The sequence below is a fragment of the Aquarana catesbeiana genome, linkage group LG03 (assembly GCF_042186555.1).
Source record: "Aquarana catesbeiana isolate 2022-GZ linkage group LG03, ASM4218655v1, whole genome shotgun sequence".
NCBI lineage: Eukaryota > Metazoa > Chordata > Amphibia > Anura > Ranidae > Aquarana > Aquarana catesbeiana.
The window spans coordinates 683,375,024-683,401,987 of record NC_133326.1 but is presented as its reverse complement, the minus strand read 5'-3'; the positions used below and the strand labels follow the sequence as shown (position 1 = coordinate 683,401,987).

Sequence of the window (26,964 nt, the reverse complement as noted above, 5' to 3'; positions counted from 1 at the left end):
ATTTTGAGTGCCAAATTATTTTAGACAATTATAACATCCAGTTAACATCATTAATATTAGTACAGTAAATATTTGTTAAAATAATTTACCTGACTCCAGATGGTCATATCTGGTTCATCCAGGATGGAAGACCCAGCTTGCTCCTCATCAGCCTCTGCTGGGGTGGAGGGAAGGGTGGAGGGAAGGGTGGAGGGAAGGGTTGAAAGTGATGGCCTGGCTTCATTCTGGTCATCCAGAAAACGGAGTTGATTGTAGTACCACAGCCTGGGTACATAAACATCATCTGCTGATGCTCCTGATCTCCTTGATTCCTGGATCTTCTTATGCTCCCTCTTATACATGTTCCTCAAGACCCCAATTTTCTTGAGCAATGTCTCCATTGTTGCTTCCGGGATGGTCGCCTGGACAAAGGCCAGAAGTCTCTCCAGCGTTGACTTCCTCACATGCTTAGCATAATACTGAGGGTGTTTCACCTCCCACAAATTCCTCATCTCTCGATATTTGGAAATAAAAGATGTAAGGAACTCTGGATCCTTAAATAGGGGATTCATTATATCTGGAAAAGATGAAGTCACAAGACAAAAAACACTTTTATTATAGGTTTCGGCTAACCCCTCATCATCTTCTCCCTATGTAGGCCTCATCAATCTATCAAGCCATATAGGCCGCTTGCTACAAAGTCATGACCATAAAAACCAAAAAAAAAAAAAAAATATCTAAAATTACCTTCGTTTTGTAACGTCCAGGTCCACTATCACCTACCACAGAACGTACGTACGACACGTGCGCAAGGCCCCTCTTTATACACTACGCATGTGTGAAACTCCGCCTGCGTCGCCCGCCCCTGACGTTCGAAATTAACTCATGTTCTCCGCCCCCTAATTCGACGCACAGAACGTACGTACGACACGTGCGCAAGGCTCTTTATACACTACGCATGTGTGAAACTCCGCCTGCGTCGCCCGCCCCTGACGTTCGAAATTAACTCATGTTCTCCGCCCCCTAATTCGACGCACAGAACGTACGTACGACACGTGCGCAAGGCTCTTTATACACTACGCATGTGTGAAACTCCGCCTGCGTCGCCCGCCCCTGACGTTCGATTTTAACTCATGTTCTCCGCCCATTTTTTGTTACGGCGCGTAGTGGAGTTAAAGAATGGCGGAGACACCTGAAATGTTGACGACCTCAGGTAGTGGAGACAGCCCGGAGGCAGGAACGTCAGCGAAATCTATGAGGCCTAGATTTAAGGCCTCTAATATGAGTTTTAAAGAGATGGTGGAGATGGTGGCCATTCTTCACAAAGACGACTATGATGGCAATTATGGGCCGTACGCACGGCCAAATTTGCGCAAGGCCAAAATAATGGCGAAGGTCGTGGAGACTTTGCAGGCATCTTTTGGGGTCCAGCGCTCCAAAGATCAACTGCGAAAAAGATGGTCTGACCTGAAACTCAGGGAGCCGGATCAATACCGACGTATCCGGAAAGTTCTTAAAAAAAGTAAGTACTTGTCGTGTTTTTCTCTTGTGTTTATTACCTTGTATATTGCTCCATGTGCTTTTCCTTCCTATCCGATTTTTGTTTTCATCGTTTTAAACGATCTTTTAAGAAACCTCGTTACATATCTATAGATATATATCTATATATACATATACACATATATATACATGTATATATATATATATATATATACATACACATATATATATATATATATATATATATATATATATATATATATATATATATATATATATACACACACACATACATATATATACATATACATATATATATATACACATACATATATATATACATATATATATATATATAACTATATATATATATATATAAATATATAACTATATATATATATATATATATATATATATATATATATATAACTATATATATATATATATATATATATATATATATAACTATATATATATATATATATATATATATATAACTATATATATATATATATATATATATATATATAACTATATATATATATATATATATAACTATATATATATATATATATATAACTATATATATATATATATATATATATAACTAGAGAGAGAGAGAGAGAGAGAGAGAGAGAGAGAGAGATAGATAGATAGATAGATAGATAGATATAGATATATATATATATATATATATCTATCTATTGAGATATAGAAATAGAGATATATATATATAGAGAGAGAGAGAGAGAGAGAGAGAAATATATATAGAGAGAGAGAGAAATATAGAGATAGGTAGATAGATAGATATAGAAATGTAAAACATTCTTTTTGAAGATTTGAAGTTATCTTAATTTTTTGGCTTTACATTTAGTTAGATAGTTTGAGATTTTGTTCCAGATATAGAGAGAGATCAAAAGATTATTAACTATATTTTGAGATATTGATATCTATCTATCCGATATGTCTTTCTAATTTTAAATATTGAGGTAAAATAGGAACTCTACACAAACCACTTCATTACAAATGTTGGAAAATTACTATGTACTAAAATATCTGTGTGCTAATTAGATTAATAATTTTTTGTTTCACATAGGGGAAAAATCACTCAGCCAACAACCAGAAGACAGTCCACCCCAAGCAAAAAATGATTGGGAAATAAGCCCAAGTCCCATTGAGGATGTGGAGGAAGGAGAGGTGGGCGACATGGGCACCCCACCAGGTGAGTGTCTGACACACCAGCTTACGGTAATCTATGCATGGCTGCCTTTTATTTTATGTAATTTTTCTACTCTATTTTAGGTGATCTGGTTGTGCTTGAGTCAAGCAACAGCGCCACCCCCGAGGATGTTCATGAAGTTTGCGACATGGGCACCCCACCAGGTCAGTGTTTGAGACACCAGCTTTATGGTAAGGTAAACTTATGTGTGCATATTTCTAAACATATTTTTTTTTTCATTCCACTTTAGGTCCAACTGACTATTTCACCACAGACAGTGCCCAACGGCTAATTGCTCAAATCATGGCCTGGAATGGGGAGATCGATCAAATGCGGAATCGGCTGGATCGTATGCAGCAGGAAATGAAGGACATGATTGATGTTTTGGGTCGAATCTAAATGCCCTTTTTTAAACCCCAAAACATCAATCATGTCCTTCATTTCCTGTTTTGCTGACCCCATTCTGGGCCTTCTCTTTTTTTTTTTTTGCCAGAACATAAATGGCTGTTTAACCTAATGTAAAAAAGGAGGGCTGTTTCTCGGAAATACCTCAAAAATCCACAAAAAAATAAAAATTGATTTTCAAAAAAACACAAAAAAAAAAAAAAAAAAAAACTTGATTTTAAAAAACCAAAAAAAATAAAAAACTTGATTTTAAAAAACCAAAAAAAATAAAAAACTTGATTTTAAAAAACCAAAAAAAATAAAAAACTTGATTTTAAAAAACCAAAAAAAATAAAAAACTTGATTTTAAAAAACCAAAAAAAATAAAAAACTTGATTTTAAAAAACCAAAAAAAATAAAAAACTTGATTTTAAAAAACCAAAAAAAATAAAAAACACTTGATTTTAAAAAACCAAAAAAAAAAATATACAAACTTTCTTAAAAAAAAATAATAAAAACAAAAATAACTTGCTAAAAAAAAAAAAACATAAACAAAAAAATTGCTTTAAAAAACAAAAAAAAAAAAACACAAAACAAAACTTGATTTTCCCAAAACAAAAAAAAAAGCCTGTTTGTGAAAATCAAAAAGCCAAAAATATTTTTTTGTGGATTAGGTATAAATATTTAGATATAATTATATTTTGCTACATTATTAAGATATCATTCTATTTTTGTCTATGAACATTTTATACTAAATGCAGAACTGAATGCATAACAACCATTAATAAAAACATCTCCTTATAGGAATTAAATAAATGTGTGGTTTGTTATTTCAAGGCTCAGTATCATTTTAGTTATAATTGTAAAAAAGTTGTTTACAGTGGCAATGGAGCTTATTTAGACATTTAAAATTACAATACAGTTGGCACTACAACTGCTCGACCATAACCTAGGAGACAGCCCAAAAGAAAGGCAAGCAATAAATATAATGCAAGATTTCATCAATAATTTTTTTATTGTCAAAAATTATATATCCTGGCCCATTGCAATGGCCCCCCTACCCATAAAATAATTAACATATTGCTGTCTAACTTGACGGGCACTTTGGGGGGCCAAGCCAGTACGGACAGTATCCAGGCCTGTAAGGTTGGCTTCTATTTGTCCGGCCTCAGGCCCAACTGTGCCTATATAATTTGTAGAATGCTTATTTAAAAAGTTGTGCAGAATGCAGCACGATAAAACGATAAAATTAAGTTTGTATTCCGCCAAATTAATGGCTGTTTGAAACAGGCGGAACCGGCTGGCCAGAATTCCAAATGCATTCTCAACCACTCTTCTAGCTCTGGCCAGCCGGTAATTAAAAACCCTCCTCTCCGGGGTGAGTGTTCTTTGGGGGAATGGCCTCATGAGGTGCTTGCTGAGAGCGAAGGCTTCATCGGCAATGAAGACAAAGGGGAGTCCTTCCACGTTATCCTCATCAGGTGGCAATCCCAGGCCACCACTCTGGAGACGCTGGCAGAACTCCGTCTGGGCAAATACTCCTCCATCCGACATCCGGCCATTCTTCCCCACGTCCACATATAAAAAATCATAGTGTGCCGACACCACCGCCATTAAAACAATACTGTGGAACCCCTTATAATTAAAATAATATGACCCCGAATGGGGTGGTGGCACAATGTGGACATGTTTCCCATCTATAGCCCCTCCACAATTGGGAAAGTCCCAACGGCTGGCAAAATGGGATGCCACAGTCTGCCATTCCTGTGGCGTTGAAGGAAACTGGGAAATCAAACAAGAAAACCAAAATCAATTAATTTGGAAGCTAACATTGCAAGAAAATTAGACAATTAAAAACATTATTCCCCAGCATCAGTATAACATTCAATAATTTAATTGTTCTGGAATAACTAATATGGAAAGGCACACTTATCAGATTGCTCACCCCCTCTGATGGAACATTGATTACATTTTAGGGGGTTGTGAAATCCCTAAAAAAAATTACTTTTAGGACACGCAGGAATTTAGGGACTAAAAAGGCTACAAGACTGCAGTTGTCGCACTCTGCAGGTGCAGTTGCTAACCAGCTTACAGTAAATGAGGTAATGTAAAAAGGCATTCATGTTGCAAGGAGTACACAATCACATGCAAGGGCAATTAATGAAAACACTTTGAGGCTTGCATATGATTTGATGATGGAAATCAGCAGAGCTTCTGCTCATTTACTAAAGCACTGGAACAAATGCACTTGTAGAGTGCACATGCATTTTGCAAAGTGCAACATATATTTGCTTTAGACAAATCAACACCACAGAACATTCCAGCAAATTTTAACGAGGGTGGGGGTGGGGGGGTTGTGAAATCTAGATAATTGCTCATTAGCAGCACACTATTTGGAGTGAGTTTAGGTGGGGGGGGGGTGGGGTTGTGAAATCTAGATAATTGCTCATTAGCAGCACACTATTAGGAGTGAGTTTAGGTGGGGGGGGGGGTGGGGTTGTGAAATCTAGATAATTGCTCATTAGCAGCACACTATTTGGAGTGAGTTTAGGTGGGGGGGGGGTTGTGAAATCTAGATAATTGCTCATTAGCAGCACACTATTTGGAGTGAGTTTAGGTGGGGGGGGGGGGGTGGGGTTGTGAAATCTAGATAATTGCTCATTAGCAGCAAACTATTTGGAGTGAGTTTAGGTGGGGGGGGGGGTGGGCTTGTGAAATCTAGATAATTGCTCATTAGCAGCACACTATTTGGAGTGAGTTTAGGTGGGGGGGGGGGTGGGGTTGTGAAATCTAGATAATTGCTCATTAGCAGCACACTATTTGGAGTGAGTTTAGGTGGGGGGGGGGGGGGTTTGTGAAATCTAGATAATTGCTCATTAGCAGCACACTAAATACACTCAAACAAAATACATTCCAAATGAGTAGACTAGGTGGATATGTTCCCATCACTTCATGCTGGGAAGGTTATTGAAGGAAAATATACATGCATGACAAAAAATAACAGGAAAAAAATCCAGCATGTGTGAGGATAAAAAGGGGACATTCACACTATATTGCAATGATGGTAAGTAGTGTTTGAAGCAAGAAATACATTATATTATCAAAGATTACATAAAAGAACATGTGATGCTAATAAAAGAAAAATATCTTACCTTAATATAGTCCTTCTGCAGGACCTGTATGATGGCAGAACAGGTCTCTGGGATAATGATCCCCAGAGCCTGGGGGGAGATGCCTGTCGAGAACTTAAGGTCCTGCAGGCTTCTCCCTGTGGCCAAATACCGCAAGGTAGCGACCAGCCTCTGCTCCGGAGTGATGGCTTGCCTCATGCAGGTATCCTGCCTGCTGATATAGGGGGTCAGCAAAGCCAACAAACGGTCAAAAACGGGGTCCGTCATCCGGAGAAAGTTCCTGAAATCCTCAGGATTATTCTCACGGATCTCACGGAGCAAAGGCATGTGACAGAACTGGTCACGCTGAAGCAACCAATTCTTGGTCCATGAACTCCTCCTCGCCCTGTTCATGGACTGGTCTTGGGCTGAAGAATAAACTACAGCACCAAGCACATACAATGCACGAGCTCGACGACGAGTACGTACAGGTAACATGGCTTCAAAACGGTCGGCTGGTCAGAACGCACTAAACAGAACGCACTGAAGAACAGCAAGGCCTGTGAAGAACGACCTGAAAATCAGGAACGAGCGGCCAATAAAACAAAGATTTCTCAATGCCAACTGACCAAACGCACTGAAAAGCAGATACAAACCTCACAAGCACAGACTGAACAACAGTTAAAACGAACTGAAAAATACGAGTCTCACAAGCGCGAATCGTCTCTCACCAAACTTCTACTAACACGAGATAAACACGAGATTAGCAGAAGGAGCCCAAAGGGTGTCGTACGGGCTATTGAACTTCCGTTTTATAGTCTCGTCGGACTTGGTGTACGTCACCGCGTACTAGGCTGTCGTACTTTTGTGTGGTCGTGTGTGTGTAAGTCCGTTCGTAAGAAAGTCTGCCGCAAGTCCGCCGAAGGTACGTCGGAAGTCTGTCGGACAGGCTGTCGGACTTTTGTAGACGAAAAGTCCGACCGTGTGTACGCGGCATAACAAGTCTAAGATTGCCCTGTATTTGGTTTCATCCATCTTCCCATCAACTCCGACCAGCTTCCCTGTCCCTGCTGAAGGAAAACATCCTCACAACATGAAGTTGTCACCACCATGTTTCACGATGGAGATGGTGTGTTCAGGGTGATGTGCAGTGTTCGTTTTCCACCACACATAGCGTTTTGCTTTTAGGCCAGAAAGTTAAAATTTGTTCTCATCTGACTAGAGCACCTTCTTCCACATGTTTGCTGTGTCCCCCACATGGCTTCTCGCAAACGGACTTCTCATGTCTTTCTTTCAACAATGTCTTTCTTCTTGTCACTCTTCCATAAAGACCAGATTTGTGGAGTGTACGACTAATAGTTGTCCTGTGGACAGATTCTCCCACCTGAGCTGTGGATCTCTGCAGCTCCTCCAGAGTTACCATGGATCTCTTGGCTGCTTCTCTGATTAATGCTCTCCTTGCCCGGCCTGTCAGTTTAGGTGGACGGCCATGTCTTGGTAGGTTTGCAGTTGTGCCATACTCTTTCCATTTTCAGATGATGGATTGAACAGTGCTCTGTGAGCTGTTTAAAGCTTGAGATTAGAGGTCGACCGATATATCGGCCGGCCGATATATCAGCCGATATTTGGCTTTTTTTACTTAATCGGCATCGGCCGATTGTGCTGATAAAAAAAAGCCGATTCAGTGGGACTTGCAAATGACTTCTGTAATTGAAGTCAATTGCAAGTTGTCTGAAGTTTTCTTCTCTCCTCCTCTGGGCAGCCTGCCAAGTCTGATAAGAAGATACATTGTATCTCTTTCAGGTTCTTTTATCAATAGACTGAACTCCGTGGAGAAGTTTTCAGTTTAACCATTTAAAGACTAAATCTTTTCTGACACTTGTTGCTTACAAGTAAAAATCCTGTATTTTCTGCTAGAAAATCACTTAGAACCCCCAAACATTATATATATTTTTTTTAGCAGAGACCCTAGGGAATAAAATAGCGGTTGTTGCAATATTTTATGTCACACGGTATTTGCGCAGCGGTCTTTCAAACGCAATTTTTAAAAAAAAAATACACTAATGAAATAAAAAAAAAAAAAAAAGCAGTAAAGTTAGGCCATTTTTTTTCGTCCAAAAGTTTTGATTACCTGTTTTTGTGTATTTAATATTTAAGATATAGTTATTTTTTTTAATCTAAATTCTACATACAAGTGAACTGATTGGAGGTTTGTTTTGTTTAATAAATGTTTAAATATAAAAAATTTTCTGTATCACTTATTACTTAAGGCTGCTTTCACACTGGAGCGGGCATGCGTTGACGGTAAAATGCTGTTAATTTTAGCGGCGCTTTACCGTCATTTTAGCGGCGCTATTCGGCTGCTAGCGGGGCTCTTATAACCCAGCTAGCGGCCGAAGAAGGGGTTAAATGCGCCCCTGAAGCGCTGCTGCCGAAACGCTTTGCAGGCGCTTTGGCAGCGGTGCACATTCATTTCAATGGGCAGGAGTGGTGGAGGGGCAGTATACACCGCTCCAAAGATGCCGCTTGCAGGACTTTTTTTTAACATCCTGCCAGCGCATCGCCTCAGTGTGAAAGCACAGACTGCAGGGGAGCCGTTTTACAGGCGCTGTTTTTAGCCCAAAAGCGCCTGAAAAACGCCCCAGTGTGAAAGGGGTCTAACTGTTAGATTTTATGAGATGAAGGGAAAAAAAAATCGGCCTAATATATCGGCCCTAAAAAATCGGCATCATATATCGGCCATCGGCCACCTCAATTTCTAAATATCGGCTTTGGCATCGGCCAGAGAAAAACCCATATCGGTCGACCTCTACTTGAGATATTTGTTTTATAACCTAACCCTGCTTTAAACTTCTCCACAACTTTATCCCTGACCTGTCTGGTGTGTTCCTTGGACTTCATGATGCTTTTTGTTCACTAAGGTTCTCTAACAAACCTCTGAGGGCTTCACAGAACAGCTGTATTTACACTGAGATTAAATTACACACAGGTGGACTCTATTTACTAATTAGGTGACTTGTGAAGGGAATTGGTTCCACTAGATTTTAGTTTGGTGTATCAGAGTAAAGGGGGCTGAATACAAATGCACGCCACGCTTTTCACATATTTATTTGTAGAAAATTTTGAAAACCTTTTATCATTTTCCTTCCACTTCACAATTATGTGCCCCTTTTTGTTGGTCTATCACATAAAATCCCAATAAAATACATTTATGTTTTTGGCTGTAGCATGACAAAATGTGGAAAACTATCTATCTATCTATCTATCTCCATCCATCAGTATTTTAGCTCTTTTATTATCTTGGTATCTCTGTGGTTGTTGACATCTGCGGATCTGGAAATAGTTGATTTTCTTATTTCTGCGCTCACGCTGTCCTTGCTTGTCCTGACAAATGCTTAGTACAGCAGTCTTTGTCGGTGGAATATTCCACTCGGCTCTCTGTACTCGATGAGAATGTTCCTTGCTGTATTATACAAACAGATGATGAATTCTCTGCCTCTGACTGCGCTGAGAACATTTGAAGTAATATATATACAGATTATCTCTACATGACAATATTTGAAGAATAATGCACATAGACAGATGTTCGAATTTTAAGGATTTTGAAGATTTTTGAACTATTAAAGGGGGTGTCCAGTTTGAAGTGAAATCATCTATCTGCTAGCAACCAGTGTTATTTGCAAGTGTATTATGACGACATGGAAAACCTGTATTCTGTGTGGAATGTGTAAGTACATATGTACAGGGAGCAGCCTTGGGTACAAGTTGTCCTTTTTTGTCTTTTTGCTGTCAGAGCCATTTTTACATACATTCTAAGCCTGAAGCTTTGTTAAACCTTCCCCCAAACATCATATTTTCTGAAAGCCGAGAACCAGGAGACTAAAATGGTGCTACTTCCAATTTATTTAAATTTTTTTTGTCAGACTATATTAGCACAGCTGTTTATTAAACCTTAGAAAATACACTAAATTGAATTTTAGTGCACACCAACAGAATATATTACACATTTTTTTAGGTAAAATATAATGTTGCACCGAGTAAATAGATACCCAACATGTCTCCCTTTATAATTGTGTGCACCCGTAAAACGATGGTACCCAAAATTGTTTGGAAGGAATGTTTTAACCCCCCGGAAGAATTTACCCCCTTCCTGACCAGAGCACTTTTTGCGATTCGGCACTGCGTCGCTTTAACTGAGAATTGCGCAGTCATGCGAGTTGCACACAAACACAATTGACGTCCTTTTTTCCCACAAATAGCGCTTTCTTTTGGTGGTATTGATCACCTCTGCATTTTTTATTTAAAAGAAGAGCGACGGATGAGTGTAGAATGGAGTGAGAGTGCGAGTGAGAGGGAGCTGGAAAGGCACTAATTGGAGGCTTCTCTCGGATCAATCAATGCCTGATGGCTGGTGTTAATCTCTAACTCCTGACTCCTGATGCTTGCTGTCTGATGCTGACACTCAAAATTCTGGCCAGTCTCAGAGTGATGTGTGCCTCCCTTGATGTCTGCCGTTACCTGCCATTATTTGTGTCCTATTTACTGGGGATGTGGATTCCGTGGCTGCTGAGACGGCTGATGATTTCAGATTTCAGAATTCGGACATCACCTGTCTGCTGTAGTGCCGTGAGGACTGTTTATTGAACTATTAGACTGTCTATTGCTTTTTTCTGTTGGTCCCAGCATTTGATCCCAGGACTATCGTGCGCTACAGTGTACTGCCCGTTTACTCTCTATTTCATCCCATCTCATCTCTCTGGAACGGGCTACCTGCCTTTTCCCACCGGGACCAGAGGGACAGGCAGACGCAGAGGGAGACGCAAGGAGATGCCCAGAGGCCCCCGTGCAGCCAGGAAAGAGCTTGGAACTGGACCTGTTACACGTAGCGCCCTACTTACCAGTTACTATCCCTTGCGATCACAGGCAGGCTCTGTGTTTCAGAGTCCCGCGATACCTGCGGTGCCGGCGTCACCTGAGCTGCTGCCCTCAAAGCCCTCCGAGTGTAATCAGGAGCTGAGTCCTGTTGTGAGCCGAGACCCGCCGAATAAAGCCAAGCGGGTACCTGCACTATCCGGATCACCAAGCGTGGACGCTCGAGACCTACAGTCTCTAACTGTGAACGTGGGGATATCAGAAGGCGATCCACAGGTTTTCACACAGACCGTCAATCATCAAGCACTGGAATCCCAGACAGGTGAGCTTGCTGGGGAGTTTACTGAGGGGCCTATTGGGGTTCCCATACAGGAAGTTAAAGGAAAACACACACCAGTAAACAAACCGGACACAAGAGCCAAAAAGGGGGTTAATAGTACTAACAATACTACAAGTACTAATCAAAATCCCAAAACTATACCTCTCACACGTGTACAGATAGAGATAGCGGCGCTAATATAAATTGTGTAAAATGATGGGTCAGGGCAGTATAATGCCTAAGACCCTCTACTTATGCATAAAAATATTAATAATAATAGTGTCATGAAAAATATTAATTTTATCATGAAAAGAAATTTCTTTAACACCCAGTGAAAAGTGTCACTATAAATAATAAATTACAAGAAATGAATGATCAAGTTCAACAGTTGTTTTTCAATCTTCTTGTGAAAAATCTTCTACTCTTCCACCACACCACCGTGATAGTGACACCACTCCCTCTGAAGAGCGCACTCACCAGATTGTATAGCCTCCCACTCTCGTGTTTGGCAAAACAGCAATTGAACCACACCTGGGTTGCATGTGATGAACCGTGACTCCAATCAAGCCAGCTCCATATGTGAAAAAATGAATAAAGTGCTCCACATAGCGTGATACCATTTTGACAGATTTATTAAAATCACTTCAAACACACTTCAATGGTTACACTCACTTTTAAACTGAAACATAAAAGCCTTTAAAAAGAAATCCACAGCAAGCACAGCAAGCAACAGGATCAGTGATCCAACGGTGCACTGCGGTCACAGCGGACCTGAAGTGTAAACTGGTGTATCTCTCACCCAACCTTCTAAGGCCCAGCCCTCCGATCGGTATAGTCCTCCTCAGACAGCAGCATCTAATGTCAGTGCGATGGAATGCCGTGTAACCATGCCCAAGACATGTTTCGTCGAATAGTCTATTCGACGAAACATGTTTATTTATCTGTTTATATGAGCATTATAGATGTCTAGGGCTGTTTTTTGTGGTGCTTGCAGAGTTTTTGAGCAGCGTTTTTGCCGCGATCAGATCAGACCGCTTAAATACACCATTAGAAAATCTATGCCTTTTTGGAAGAGCCTTCTGCACATGGAGTATCGGAGGTATATAAAATATTAATAGATCCCCCTGAAGACTTTGTCCCAAGATTTCTTTCGAAATGGGAAAGAGATCTGGACATTACACTCTCCAAAGCGCAAAGGAGCTATATTTTACACTTTGCTCATTACTCCTCAACTGCCAGCAAATACCAAGAGTTATGCTACAAAATTCTTACAAGGTGGTATAAAGTTCCATCATTACTACAAAAAATGTATCCAGAGCGGACAAATAAATGCTGGCGATGTGGAGAATCAGAGTGTAATATGCTCCACATCTTTTGGTCATGTCGAAAGTTAGTAGATTTCTGGTGTAAAGTACGAGATACTGTAAGACAATTAACAGAGTATGACCCGGGGTCCGACCCAGCAAGATATCTTCTTCATCTTTCGGACCTCTCAAAGTGTGCATATCGGAATTCTCTGGTGGCCCATCTTTTGAATGTGGCAAAGGCCTGTATCCCGGCCTTTTGGAAGCAAGAATCGCCCCCCTCGATCTCACTATGGTTAAAAAAAGTAGCAGATATATACGCCATGGAAAAAGGCATTGCGATTACACAGGGTAAGGTGGAGAAATTTAATAAAAAATGGCATTCATGGTCTCTTCTAGTCTGCACCAGAGAGTATGGATATGCGCTCGGAGAGCAGGATGGGTCATTATGAGGGGGGGGAAGAGAGAGCGAGAGAACCTAAATAATGCAATAGGGAAATTTTTGTATTTGGGTTTTTTTTTTTTTCTCTTTCTTTTTCGGTATAGTTTGATAATAAGGCATATGTGTCTACTAAAAACTGAATCACAATGTGCTATGTTATACTCTGCAAATTGGAAGCAGCAATAACGATATTTGTTATATATATATATAATATGTGTGTGTATGTGTGTGTGTGTGTGTGTATATATATATATATATATATATATATATATATATATATATATATATAATGAAAATGTATTTTTTTTCTTTTTCTGTGTTTGAAAAAAAAAAATATAGAATTTAAAAAAATAAAATAAAAGAAGAGCGACAATTTTGAAAAAAAAGCAATATTTTTTACTTTTTGCTATAATAAATATCCCCAAAAAATATATAAAAAAAATAATTTTTTTTCCTTAGTTTAGGCCGATATGTAATCTTCTACATATTTTTGGTAAAAAAAAAAAAAATAAGCGTATATTGATTGGTTTGCGCAAAAGTTATAGCGTCTACAAAATAGGGGATTTATGGCATTTTTATTATTATTTTTTTTTTATTAGTAATGGCGGCGATCTGCAATTTTTATCGTGACTGTGACATTATAGTGGACACATCGGACACTTTTGACACTATTTTGGGACCATTGTCATTTATACAGCGATTAGTGCTATAAAAATGCACTGATTACTGTATAAATGACACTGGCAGGAAAGGGGTTAAACACCAGGGGGCGATCAAGGGGTTAAGTGTGTCCTAGGGAGGTGTTCGCAGAACCCACGAGCACGGTCACAGACTACGCGGCGTGCCTTAAAGGGAACATACCTGTATGCCCATTTGCGCAGCCGCGCCATTGTGCCGAGGTATATCGCCGTGCGCTGGTCGGCAACTGGTTAAAGGGGTAGTTCACCTTTACCAGAAAACTGGCTTTGCTGCTAAGGGTTGTCTGTAAATAAAACCAAACTGTAGCTCTGACCAAAGTTAAACACTTCAATACTGGACACTTTTACTCCCCTTCCTGCCCAGGCCAATTTTCAGCTTTCAGCGCTGTCACAATTGTGCGGTCATGCGGCGCTGTACCCAAACAAAATATTTTAGTTCATACAAATAGAGCTTTATTTTGGTGGTATTTAATCACCACTGTTTTTTTTTTTTTTTTTTTTTTGCTAAATAAACGAAAAAAAGACTGAAAATTTTGAAAAAAAAAATTTTTTTCTCTGTTTTTGTTATAAAATTTTGCAAATAAATAATTGTCCTTCATAAATTTAGGTCAAAAGGTATTTTGTTATATTTCTTTGGTGAAAATAACCCAAATCAGTGTATATTATTTAGTGTGTAGGAAAGTTATACAGTCCACAAACTATGGTATATACAGTATCTGAAAATTTATCAATCCTGATGTACTGACGGCCTGGTCTCAATTCTTGAGCCCCTAAAATGTCAGGACGGTACAAATACCCCCCAAATCACGCCTTTTTGGAATGTAGACAGTCTAAGGTATTTAGTAAGTGGCGAGTTTTTTGAAGTTGTCATTTTTTGTCACAATTATTTAGAAAATGAAGACATTTTAAAAAAACCTGTTATGCTTACCTGCTCTGTGCAGATTTGCACAGAGCAGCCCAGATCCTCCTCTTCTCGGGTCCCTGGCTGGAGCTCCAAGCAGCTTGCTATGGGGGCACCCGAGCCGAGCTGCAGCTCCGTGTATCCATTCAGAAACAGAGCTGCGGCCCGGCGCCACCCCCTTTATCCCCTGATTGGCTGAGTTTGATTGACAGCAGCGGGAGCCAATGGCGCTGCTGCTGTGTCTCAGCCATTCAAGAGGGAGAGTTCCGGACAGCTGAGGGACTGGTGGACATCACTGGATAGAGAGGGAGCTAAGGTAAGTAATTAGGGGGGCTGGAGGCTGCTGCTCACTGGAGGCTTTTTATCTTAATGCATAGAATGCATTAAAATAAAAAAACCTTAGGCCTTTACAACCCCTTTAACACTTGTTAGGCACACACTTAACCGCTCGATTACCCGAGATGTTAACCCCTTCCCAGCCAATGTCATTAGTACAGTGATGGTGTATATTAGTATCACTGATCACTGTATTAGTGTCACTGGTGATGTCAGTTCCCACCAAGTATAAGTTAGTGTCAGATTGCTCACCACACTATCACGGTCCCACTTTATGTCCCTAATCACCACCATTAATAGTATAAAAGACACCAAAACTCCTACGCAAACCAATCAATATACAATTATTGGGATTTTTTTTTACCAAAGACGTAGCAGAATTCATTTTGGCCTTAACTGTATATGTTTTGTAGCAGAAAGTAAAAAATATTGTTTTATTTTCAAAATTGTTAGTCTTTTTTAGTTTATATAATAAAAAAACCCAGTAGTAATAAAATACCACCAAAAGAAAGCTCTATTTATGTGAAAAAGATTACATCAATTTCATTTGGGTACAGTGTTGCATGACCATGCAATTGCCAGTTAAAGTAGCACAGTGCTGAATAGCAAAAAGTTACCTTGTCATGAAGGGGGTAAAACCTTTTGGAGCTGAACTGGTTATAAGAACCTTGTATTGTACAATAGAGTTCCAATGAGTCAGCAACATGATAGAACAGCAGCGAGCATGTAGTGGATCATAGGTGTACGCATGTGGTACCAGCCATTACCAACAACTATCACCCCACATCAAAGAAGAAGCATATGCAAAAAGTAGTTATATCAACTGCCATCTACAGATACATGATCATCTGACAATGGTGGAGCACACTTGTCATGGGTGATCATCTGACAATGGTGGAGCACACTGGACATGGGTGAACATCTGACAATGGTGGAGCACACTGGCCATGGGTGATCATCTGACAATGGTGGAGCACACTGGCCATGGGTGATCATCTGACAATGGTGGAGCACACTGGCCATGGGTGATCATCTGACAATGATGGAGCACACTGGTCGTGGGTGATCTTCTGACAATGGTGGAGTCATGGGTGATCATCTGACAATGGTGGAACATATACTGGTCATGGGTGATCATCTGACAATGGTGGAACACACTGATCATGGGTGATCATCTGACAATGGTGGAACACACTGGTCATGGGTGATCATCTGACAATGGTGGAACACACTGATCATGGGGGATCATCTGACAATGGTGGAACACACTGGTCATGGGTGATCATCTGACAATGGTGGGGTCATGGCTGACGATGGTGAAGCACACTGTCCATGGATGATCATCTGACAATGGTGGAGCACACTTGTCATGGGTGAGAATTACAGCAGTGGTCATGAGCAGCCTCCAGGAAGAACTGTAATTCTCACCTACTTTTTGCATATGCATATTTTATTGATGTGGGGTGATAGTTGTTGGTAACTGCTGGTGCCACATGCGTACATCTATGATCCACTACATGCTCCCTGCTGTTCTATCATGTTGCTGATTTACTGGAACTCTATTGTACAAGACAAGGTCTTTTAACACAGTTTTTATACATTGACCCTGTTCTGGACATCAGATGTGTTCACATGCGCTTCTGAAGAAAGAGTGTGTTTTCTTATGTGGACCAGTTTTGTAAAAACAGCAATATCCTCTGTACTATAGATGTGAACTTTACCTGGGTACAACACATGGATGTGGTTACTACTATGACTTTTTTAATGTTATATAAATTTGGAACTGTATGTGATATATTTTTGTTTTGCGGGTTTTGCTCACGACACGTATGGCCTGTTACAGTCCCTTTGCTACAACACACATTCTGTTATATATATTAGTGGGATGTGGGCATACTAGCATGGTATCTTCTTCCTCAACTAGGATAGGTACAGCGTATTCTTACAAAGCCAATCAGATTTTCCTTACCAAATCTAGATGTTCCTCCACCACGACTGGTGACGGAGACTTGTCATGTCTTGTGTCTTCTGTAGAAAACAAAAATAATTCATCATTATATTGCTATATATATAGAATTTGTAAAGCCCCAACATCTTCTACAGCACTGTACAAGGGGCTATATACCATCCGCCATTCTAACCCTTCCTCACTCTACCGAAAACGTGTCAGTTTTGGAGAGATTTCCCATCACTTCCTGTCCTGAAGGGACATCTGGAAAAATCTACCCAATAGTAACACACAGATAACGATAAAAATCTGGGCACAATGCATAGGAGGAGAAAGATCTCCTATTAATAATATTTAGTATTGTAAAAGACCTTCTCATTGATCAAGCTGACTTGCTTTGGTGAGGCTGGTCACATGTACCAGAGATCCCCCAAGGTGGTAGAAGTCCATCTTTGTAGAAAGCAGTAAGGGCACCACATAAATGGTACAAAAGTTTTGCCACACTGTAATGTTAATCTTCCATCAGGTCCAATGACTTACCATTATTATCATGTGTGCTGATCACATCACTAATCTCCGCACCTACTGGAGTCAGAGGCAACAGATCTGAGGGGTCCAAAGAATGGAGGTCAGGCGAGGAATCGATAAAGTCTGGGTCAGACATGGCTCATGTAATGGACCTAAAGAAAATATTAAGTGTTACAAAAATGGAATTAAAGAGGAGCTACAGTCATTGGACCCCCCCCCCCCAACTATTCATAGTGGTGATCAACAAGTGTCATCATCCTTAATTTACAGCAGTTACAGGCATTTTGAACTATTAAATAAAATTCCAAATGTAAAATAACGTTGATTAAAAAATGAATGAACACAGAATCTAAATAATGTCATGTCAGTTAATTTGCCGGTATACTTTTATTTCGAATGGTTTTATGAAATTGTTGTCCTAGAACATGTTATTCATAGTAAGGGATAGCAGCACATGCGCACACGTGCAAGATAAGAAGTAAACAAGTCCGTCGGACCACTGCGTATTTTCCAGCGCTGACTCACAGCGTCCTGCAGGTGCCTCGTCTTGCCAACAATCCCACTCTCCGTGCGCTGTCTCGGAATGAAGCCTTCACATTTTACATAAAAATTTTTTTTAAAAAACAACAAAAGCTATCGAGGTAAACTGAGAACATTCTGATAATCACAAAGAAAACAGATCTCCCCCCCCCCCATCTATATGGACTGCATATGCATTTTGCACAGGGTGTTTATTGCATTACCTCTCCTGACCGCACAGAAATAGACCCAGAAGTGTAAAAAAAAAAAAAAAAAAAAGAGAGAACATGGTACAGAACGCCTTGCAAACATGTCAGATTTTTTGGGGGATGCAGATCTAAACTCAAATATCTAAACCCAATCGTAGCTCTAAAACCAATTATTAAAATGTCATATTATGTATCATGCAATATGTTAATATATTATCATTTTTTTTTCAATCTTATTAAAGCTCAACACTGGGCATTTTTTTTAAATTAAAATAGACACCAGCAAGTGTTAAAAATGAAAAAGCAGAACAGGCTGCAATACTCACCCTCAAGCCGGAGCTGTCACCTGCAGTAATTCTTTTTCACCACAAGATGTCCGCCAGGCTTGTAGGTTGAATGTTGCCCAGCATCACTCAACTCAGAAAAATAAGGAGCGCTGTGAGTGCAGGAGATATGGGCCTGCCGCCTAATGAGGCGTTACCATGTAATGGTTTATTCACGGCATATTAAAGTAGAGAGTGGGCCTGACATCATCACAATGGCATCATATAGGACCACCCACTGCCAGGAGATGACCAAAAGAAGAAGGGGACAATGTGTGTCACGTGACTGGCCTGCAGACTTTGGAAAAATAAACCTGGGGGGCTGAGCCCAGAGTTGAGTATTATAACTAAAGATTAATATTCCTGCTGATTCAGAAACTTGCTATTATGGGATGACAACTAGCTTGCCAGCATAGGTGTGCACATCCTATTGCATTAGGGTGTGAACCCCAAAGCTCAAACACATATGCGTGTGTGAGCATGTGTATATATACTGATAGTGTCAGTAGGGCAGAGATTGGTGTCAATAGGGTAGTGGAAGGTGTCAATAGTTTTTATTTTTATGATTTTAGATTTTATTATTTTTTACAATTTTATTTTTATTTTTACAATTTTTTTAGGAGCCCTGTAAGAGGGCTTTGCTGAAATATCAGGGGTCTTTACAGGTGGAATCTGCGCCAAACGGGGCGATTATGGTGTGCCCAGGCACACCCTATGAGCACGCCAATGCTTGCCAGTTGTGCTCCTGCATTGCCACCCTGTCACAATGCCTCCATTGGGGAAACAGCAAGTGGCCATGCCAGTACACACATAGATACTAAATGTCTTGGACTTGTTGGGACAGTCCCACACCTTCAGCCCTGGACGATGTCCCGGAACCACAGAGGGACCCTTATTTGAGTTATTGCACATGCAGTAACTTAAAAAAGGCATTCACAATGGTGATTGGTAAGTATGCACATATTGAGTAGGTATGGTCCACCATTGCACGAAGAAAACATGTTCCGCTGCAGAATACCTGGGAGACTGGGAACCGGTAATATCCATTGGAACAAATCTATATTGGCTACATGCTAACGTGTTTTGGCTGAAGTCTTACTTATATGAGTAAGGCTTCAGCCGAATTGCATTGGCTTGTTCCTGCTGTATCGTACATTGTAACCAAAAAGGATTGTTCCAATGGATGTTACCGAGTAGCGACTTCATTGTATTAGATGGTCCACCGTTGTCACGATGAGGAAGCCAGTCCAGGGCAACAATGTGCAGCTGACAATGGAGCGATTGGTGCATGTAGACAGGAGGTGGCTGCAAGAGGCTAGAGGAGATCATCAGCACTAAGATAGGAAAATAGTGAGAACAGTATTTGATTAAACCAAAAATATTTGTGTAGCACCCTGGAGTTTTAGGCAGGGATGCTTCTCACAAATTGACTTGCCAGGGCCGAAGAGCCCTCGACCATCTCAGATTTGGACATTCAGTCTGATGGTCTGTCAAAACTCTTTTCGGACAATTTGTCTTACTCTGGAAAGTGGGGTGAGAGTGATGAAGAGTTAACAAGTAATGTGTAGGAGGATGAAGTACCTACTACTACTACCGCAAGTGTGCAAATTACGCTGTCAGCCAGTGCAGCTCCGCTGATTAGTGTCGTCACGTCCTTTCAGGAGGACCAAGGAGCTCAATGGGTTCTTAAAGCCCATCCGATTACGCCCATGCCTAGCCTGAAACCAGACCATAAGCCTGATGTGGTCGCTGGGTGCTCGGTTCTGCGTGCTCCTGGCACTAGGGTCCTACCCGGGTATGGAGACCCTAAGACCCTGCCTCGGATGTCAAAAATACAGCGCATAATTATAAAGAAAGTGGCAGAAGACTACCGGTACTTATACCCCTACATTCCACCTCATCTGGAAGAAGAGATTTCTAAGAAGGAAATGCAATGGGTGGATGAAGCCATACATGGATTCCTTCAGATCCCTCTCAAGACAGACTTTCTCAAGTTGTCCCCTAAGATGTCCGGGAAATACCTATCAGTTCTAAATACCTGGGGATATGGCAGGAAGATTAATCTAGATGGTGTAGTCATTTGCCGGCCAGACAAAAGGGATCTAAAGCGATTTGTCACCACAGTGAATGCACGGGGAGACTGTAATTCTACCCAACCCCGGTTACTACTGGTGAAACATCATCAAAATAGTATGATTACCTTGTGGATTACAAATATGTGTTGTGTGATGTCAAGGACGCTATGCTGACAGCCACTTCACACACACATCTAAAGTGTTGCCGGCAGATACATGGAGTGCCCACCTAAAGCCATGTTGACTAAAGTTTGAAGTTATTGGGGTGATCCACCCTGAAGGGCGAATTGTGATCTGCAGCAGGTTGCTGCTCTTAAGAATAAAATCTTCTTTGTCCCCAGCTGTCATGTGGACAGACTGAGGATATCTTTGCAAGGGGACCAATGTCCTTAAGTACGGTCCCTTGCATTAAGGCCTGGCTGCTTGTTGCCAAAAATGCAGCTGTGCCTTTTTGTCCCCGGAGTTGTCCCTGGAGAAGAAGGGAAACTGCTGGGAAATGTAGTTTATCCAGAAGGAAATAGATGAATTGTAACATGCCTTGGAATATAAGTGTTAGTTAGATTAGGCTATAATAGAAGGGTCAATTCTCACTATGCATGTGAATAATGGACTAAACCACAAGTCTCAAACACAAGGCCCGCGGGCCAAATACGGCCCACCAGGCCTTGCTAAGTGGCCCACACAGCGGCCTCTGGCTGATACCTGTTAGTTTTTCTCTCTGTCAAGTCTCCCAAGAGTAAACATCTTCCCCCTCAGTCCCGCGAGCAGCGCCGGCTTGGGTCAGCGCATGCGCGGCCTGTCAGTCTCCAAAGATACAAGAATAAACCTCTCCCGCTCTCTCTCCTCCTCAGTCCCTTCAGCGACGCCGGCTTTATGTGAGCTGAGACTGGCATAGCTGTCAGGAAACTCTACCACTGATAGATATGCCAGGCCGGCCGGCTGGCTGTGTTTTTTTTTTTTTTTTTCACTGGGCTGAATCCTGAGGGCTGGCTTTTTGAGGGCTGTGGAGGAAGAGGTGTTTAGAGGTGGTGGGATGGAAGGAATGTGATGGTTGCAGAGGTCAGAACCCAGGAGGAGGGGTGGAAATTAGATGTTGCACACTGTGCATAGCACGCTCCTGAACCCTGCACTCTGTACGCAGCGTGCTCCTGAACACTGCACTCTGTATGCAGCGTGCTCCTGAACACGGCACTCTGTATGCAGCGCGCTCCTGAACACTGCACTCTGTATGCAGCACGCCCCTAGGGTAGATACATAGTTTTAATTGTTTATTGTTTATAAAAAAAGCAGGAAAATAATAATTAAATGGAGGAGAATAGGGAGTTAATTAAAGTGGATGTAAACCCAATGTCATCCTTTCTAAACTACTGCCATAGGGGTTATCTATGAGGATATACATGCCTCCTGCATGCATCTTTACCTGTCAAATGTCTCCCCTCTGTCTGTTATTAGACCCGAAAAACTGCATATTCTGTGGGTGGGTCTGTTGTCTGGAGCTCGGTGGGTGGAGTCGTGATGTCAGTAGACTCCCCGCCCACCTCTACACTCCCCTTGTCAATATGCATTTTCTCTGTGTATTTCTAACACTGAACTTCTGCTGAACTTCTGCTATGATCTCTAACATCCAGTGAAAAGACAGGAAAGTAACCACATGACTTCAGCATGCCAAATCATGGTGAGGTGTGGAACAGCCAATCCTTGCAGAGCTGCTAAGGAAAGGAGTGGGGGAGGGAATTTAAAAATACTGCATGTCTCCTAGGCTAATGCACGAGAAGTAAATCACCTGTCACTCGCAGCAAGGGGGAATATTTGACAAAGTTTTTCTCAGTTTGTCAAGAATTGTCTCACTGAACAATAAAAGGGGATTGCTCAGAGATGGATTAACTCTGTGTGGCAAGACTGGGCTCAAATTATAGCAAATCGTATACTCTACAGTATGATATAAAAAAATAAATAAAACATTTTCGGGTTTACATCCACTTTAAGGCTGATTCGAGTAAATTAAGGGTTGATAAGGGGTTAAACAGAGGAACATTTGCTCATCCCTTTGATCTGCAGATGAAGAAACAAAAAGAAACAATGTTTCTTTTTATTTTAGTGTTTCAGCAGCTGAGCAATGTTATTTAACATTGACAGGACTTCTTTAATACTTCAGCTGTCAGCAGAGGAGACCCGCTGACAGCTCAAAGAACCGAGCTTGAAAGTATTGGTTTCAGGTATCGGTGCATTTGCACAAGTACCGATACTTGTGAAAATACTCGGTATCGGCACTGATACCAATACTGGTATTGGTGTAACCCTAATATGGGGTATCTCAGCCAATGGGCAGGGGTTTTCTTGAATCCCTTGGCCTGCTGGGAGAACCTATATATTCGGGTGGAGTCAGGTGATCTGTGTTCTGTGCCACCGGGACGGCTGTCTGGGTGGATGTGTGTCATATTGCCCGGGCTGCTAGGCCGGAGGTTGGGCCTATCCCGGGCACATCTGGCTGCTAGACTGTCTGAGGGCCTATCTAAAAGCAAGAGAGCAGTGCAGTCCAACCAAAAGTGATGGCTTTGTTGGCTGGAGAACCTGTCAGTGGTCTGAGGTAGAGGGGCAGCTGTCACCAGGAAGGGACTATCCGCCTTATTACCAGGGACCACAGTGAGTAACTGAAGCAAGTACCGGAGCAGAATTCTCACCAACTGGAGACGGTGAAGAATCGGGAAACTTCAGTGGGCATCAAGCCAGGGATCCAGCCAGTGGAGGTGACGCTTGCAGAGCAGCCTTGTGTGTCAAGCTAGGGACCAAGCAGGCCAGTGGGGTGACGCTTGAGAAGTATCTTGTGTGTCAAGCTAGGGACCAAGCAGGCAAGCGTGGGTGAAGCTTGAGAGTTATTTAGAGTGCCAAGCTAGGAACCCAACAGAGAAGCGGGGGTGACGCTTGAGGAAGATACCACCGTGAAGATTGAAGGAGCTCAAGGGATTCAGTGATAGTGAATCAGTGGGTACAGTGAGAGACCGGGAGCTCAGTGCATTGGAGAACTACAAGGAGCGATTGTAGTGAAAGTTAAGGAACTGTTAAGTCTTGTGTTTGGAACTGTTAAAGACTGTTGCCATAGGAGACAGCATTCCTGCACCTGCAGATGTGGCGTCTTGCTGGATGCCTTTCCATGCATGGCTGTCCTCTTATTAAAGCCTCTAAGTCTGCCAATTAATCTTACACCTAAGGGTGTCCTGGCCCTAACCCTCTCCCCCCCAAAAATACAAAAAGGGGGTACTGCTATACGACATTCTCATTGAATCATTTGAATGGTGATTTTGAACTGTTTTCACCTCTGAAGGTGTAACCATACAGTCTCTATTCCCATCCCGATATTAGAAGTAGGATCCAAGCTGGTCAGGCCAGCCTAAAGGCCCGTACACACGATAAGAAAATCGGAAGTTAAATTTAGTCCAACCAACCCATCTGCTGATTTTCGGATCGTTAGTATGTTGCTTTTGACAGCTGATTATGATTTTTCGTACGATAAAAGCTGGATGTGCAAACTATAAAATTTTAATAGTACGTAAACAGAATGTCCTATTTTCGTTTTATTAGTACGTTTAAATCGTAAGAGCAAGATTTTGCATGCTCAGAAATGAAAGAATACATACAAAACAATTCAACACATGATGTCACTTCTGAAGTTGAATTCGGTCGTACGAGAATTTTCGTATGTTGAGTAACCTCTTCACTTTCGACATGAGACTAGCGTGCAACAAAAAATGGACGAACATTTGTCCGAAAATCTGATCGTGCGTATGAGGTTTTACAAACCATTATTAAAACATTTCACCTGTTAAACCTGCGGGATGTGTCCCCTTTAAACGATAAATCAGAGTGATTCTGTAAAAATAGAGGAAAAAACATTTTCAAATGTCAGCCTGAGCACAATCTGCAGCACCGCAGCGCAATGTTCCCGCCGATTACAGGCAAAGTGTCCCACCACACTGAGCATTGCTGGGAGAGAATTGGCTGTAATTGTGGTACTGGGCGTATGGAGCTCTGGAGGGGCCGGCCAGGCTATTTATACAAGAAGCACATTCACCAACATGGCTTAACATTTGTCTGCCTGTAAATCAGGCTTCATTTTAACCACTGAATAACACACAATGCCGTACACCATGGGTAGGCAACTTTATTGATGCAGGGGGCCTCACATGTCCCCTCTGACATTACTAAAGGGTCACATATAGTAATCAGTTAATATAATGCTACAGAAAGCTGTCAGAGACTGGGGACATGCTATAGGAGTTGTTGGAGACTGGGGACATGCTATAGGAGGTGTTGCAGACTGGGGACATGCTATAGGAGGTGTTGGAGACTGGGGACATACTATAGGAGGTGTTGGAGACTGGGGAAATGCTATAGGAGGTGTTGGAGACTGAGGACATGCTATAGGAGGTGTTGGAGACTGGGGACATGCTATAGGAGTTGTTGGAGACTGGGGACATGCTATAGGAGGTGTTGCAGACTGGGGACATGTTATAGGAGGTGTTGGAGACTGGGGACATACTATAGGAGGTGTTGGAGACTGGGGAAATGCTATAGGAGGTGTTGGAGACTGAGGACATGCTATAGGAGGTGTTGGAGACTGGGGACATGCTATAGGAGGTGTTGGAGACAGGGGAAATGCTATAGGAGGTGTTGGAGACTGGGGACATGCTATAGGAGTTGTTGGAGACTGGGAACATGCTATAGGAGGTGTTGCAGACTGGGGACATGCTATAGGAGGTGTTGGAGACTGGGGACATGCTATAGGAGGTGTTGGAGACTGGGGAAATGCTATAGGAGGTGTTGGAGACTGAGGACATGCTATAGGAGGTGTTGGAGACTGGGGACATGCTATAGGAGGTGTTGGAGACTGAGGATATGCTATAGGAGGTGTTGGAGACTGGGGACATGCTATAGGAGGTGTTGGAGACTGGGGACATTCTATAGAAGGTGTTGGAGACTGGGACCATGCTATAGGAGGTGTTGGAGACTGGGACATGCTATAGGAGGTGTTGCAGACTGGGGACATGCTATTGGAGGTGTTGGAGACTGGGGACATGCTATTGGAGGTGTTGGAGACTGGGGACATTCTATAGAAGGTGTTGGAGACTGGGACATGCTATAGGAGGTGTTGGAGACTGGGGACATGCTATAGGAGTCTTTGTAGGCTTGGGACATGCTATAGGTCTTGAAGACAGAGGACAACCTATAGGAGTTGTTGGAGACTGCAAAAATGCTATAGAAGTTGTTGGAGATTGGGGTCTTGCTATAGAAGTTGTTGGAGACTGGGGACTTGCAACAGAAGTTATTGGAGATGTGGGAAATATGACAGGAGTTCTTGGAGACTAGGGACATGTTGGACACTGAGGCAAGTTATAGGAGTACAGGAGTTGTTGGAGACTGGGGACATCCTATAGGAATTGTTGAAGACTGGGAACATTCTATAGGAGCTGTTGGAGACTCGGGACATCCAATAGGAGTTATTGGAGATTGCAGACATGCTATACTAGTTGTTGTAGACTGGGAACTTGCTATAGGAGTTGTTGGAGACTTGGAGCATGCTATAGGATTTGTTGGAGACTGCAGACATTATGTGGATGTTTATAGACACTGAGGACATCATGTAGAAATTGTTAGAAATTGAGGACATGCTATATGAGTTGATGGAGACTGCAGATATCCTGTAGAAGTTGTTGGAGATTGGGGACATCCTAAAGAAATTGTTGGAAACTGAGGACATTGTACTGTATATGCATTGTTGCAGACATCCTGTAGAAGTTGCTGGAGACTAGGGATTATTATTATTATTATTATACAGGATTTAACAGGGATACAGGATACAGGGATAACCGAGGGACATACTACAGGGGTGGTTGTAGATTGTGGAAATCCTATAGGAATTGTTGAAGACTGGAAACATTATGTAGGAGTTGTTGAAGACTTGGGACATGCAATAGGAGTTGTTGGAGACTATGCACATCCTACAGAAGTAGTTGGAGACTGGGAACATTCTATAAGATTTGTCGGAGGCTATGCACATCCTACAGGAGTTGTTGGGAGACTGGGAACATCCTATGGGAGTTGTTGGAGACTACGGGCATCCGATGGGAGTTGTTGGGAGCCTATGGGCATCCTACAGGAGTTGTTGGGAGACTGAAAACATCCTACGGGAGTTATTGGAGACTAGGGGCATCCTATAGGAGATGTTGGAGACTGGAAACATCCTATATGATTCGTTGGAGACTACAGGCCGCCTTTAGGAGTTGTTAGGAGACTGGCGACA

General features: G+C 41.7%; 1 protein-coding gene across 1 annotated transcript in view; it reads right to left on the bottom strand.

Moving 5' to 3' along the window:
* DNAH2 (dynein axonemal heavy chain 2) overlaps nt 1-17,676 on the bottom strand; it is a 391,751-nt gene extending 374,075 nt beyond the window's left edge. Inside the window, exons 1-2 of the mRNA XM_073623723.1 lie at nt 17,553-17,676; nt 17,034-17,092 (exon numbers count right to left, since the gene is read on the bottom strand). Of these exons, the coding sequence (XP_073479824.1) occupies nt 17,034-17,092; nt 17,553-17,676 (183 nt within the window). The remainder of the gene's footprint in view (nt 1-17,033; nt 17,093-17,552) is intronic.
* Nucleotides 17,677-26,964: the final 9,288 nt, after the last annotated feature.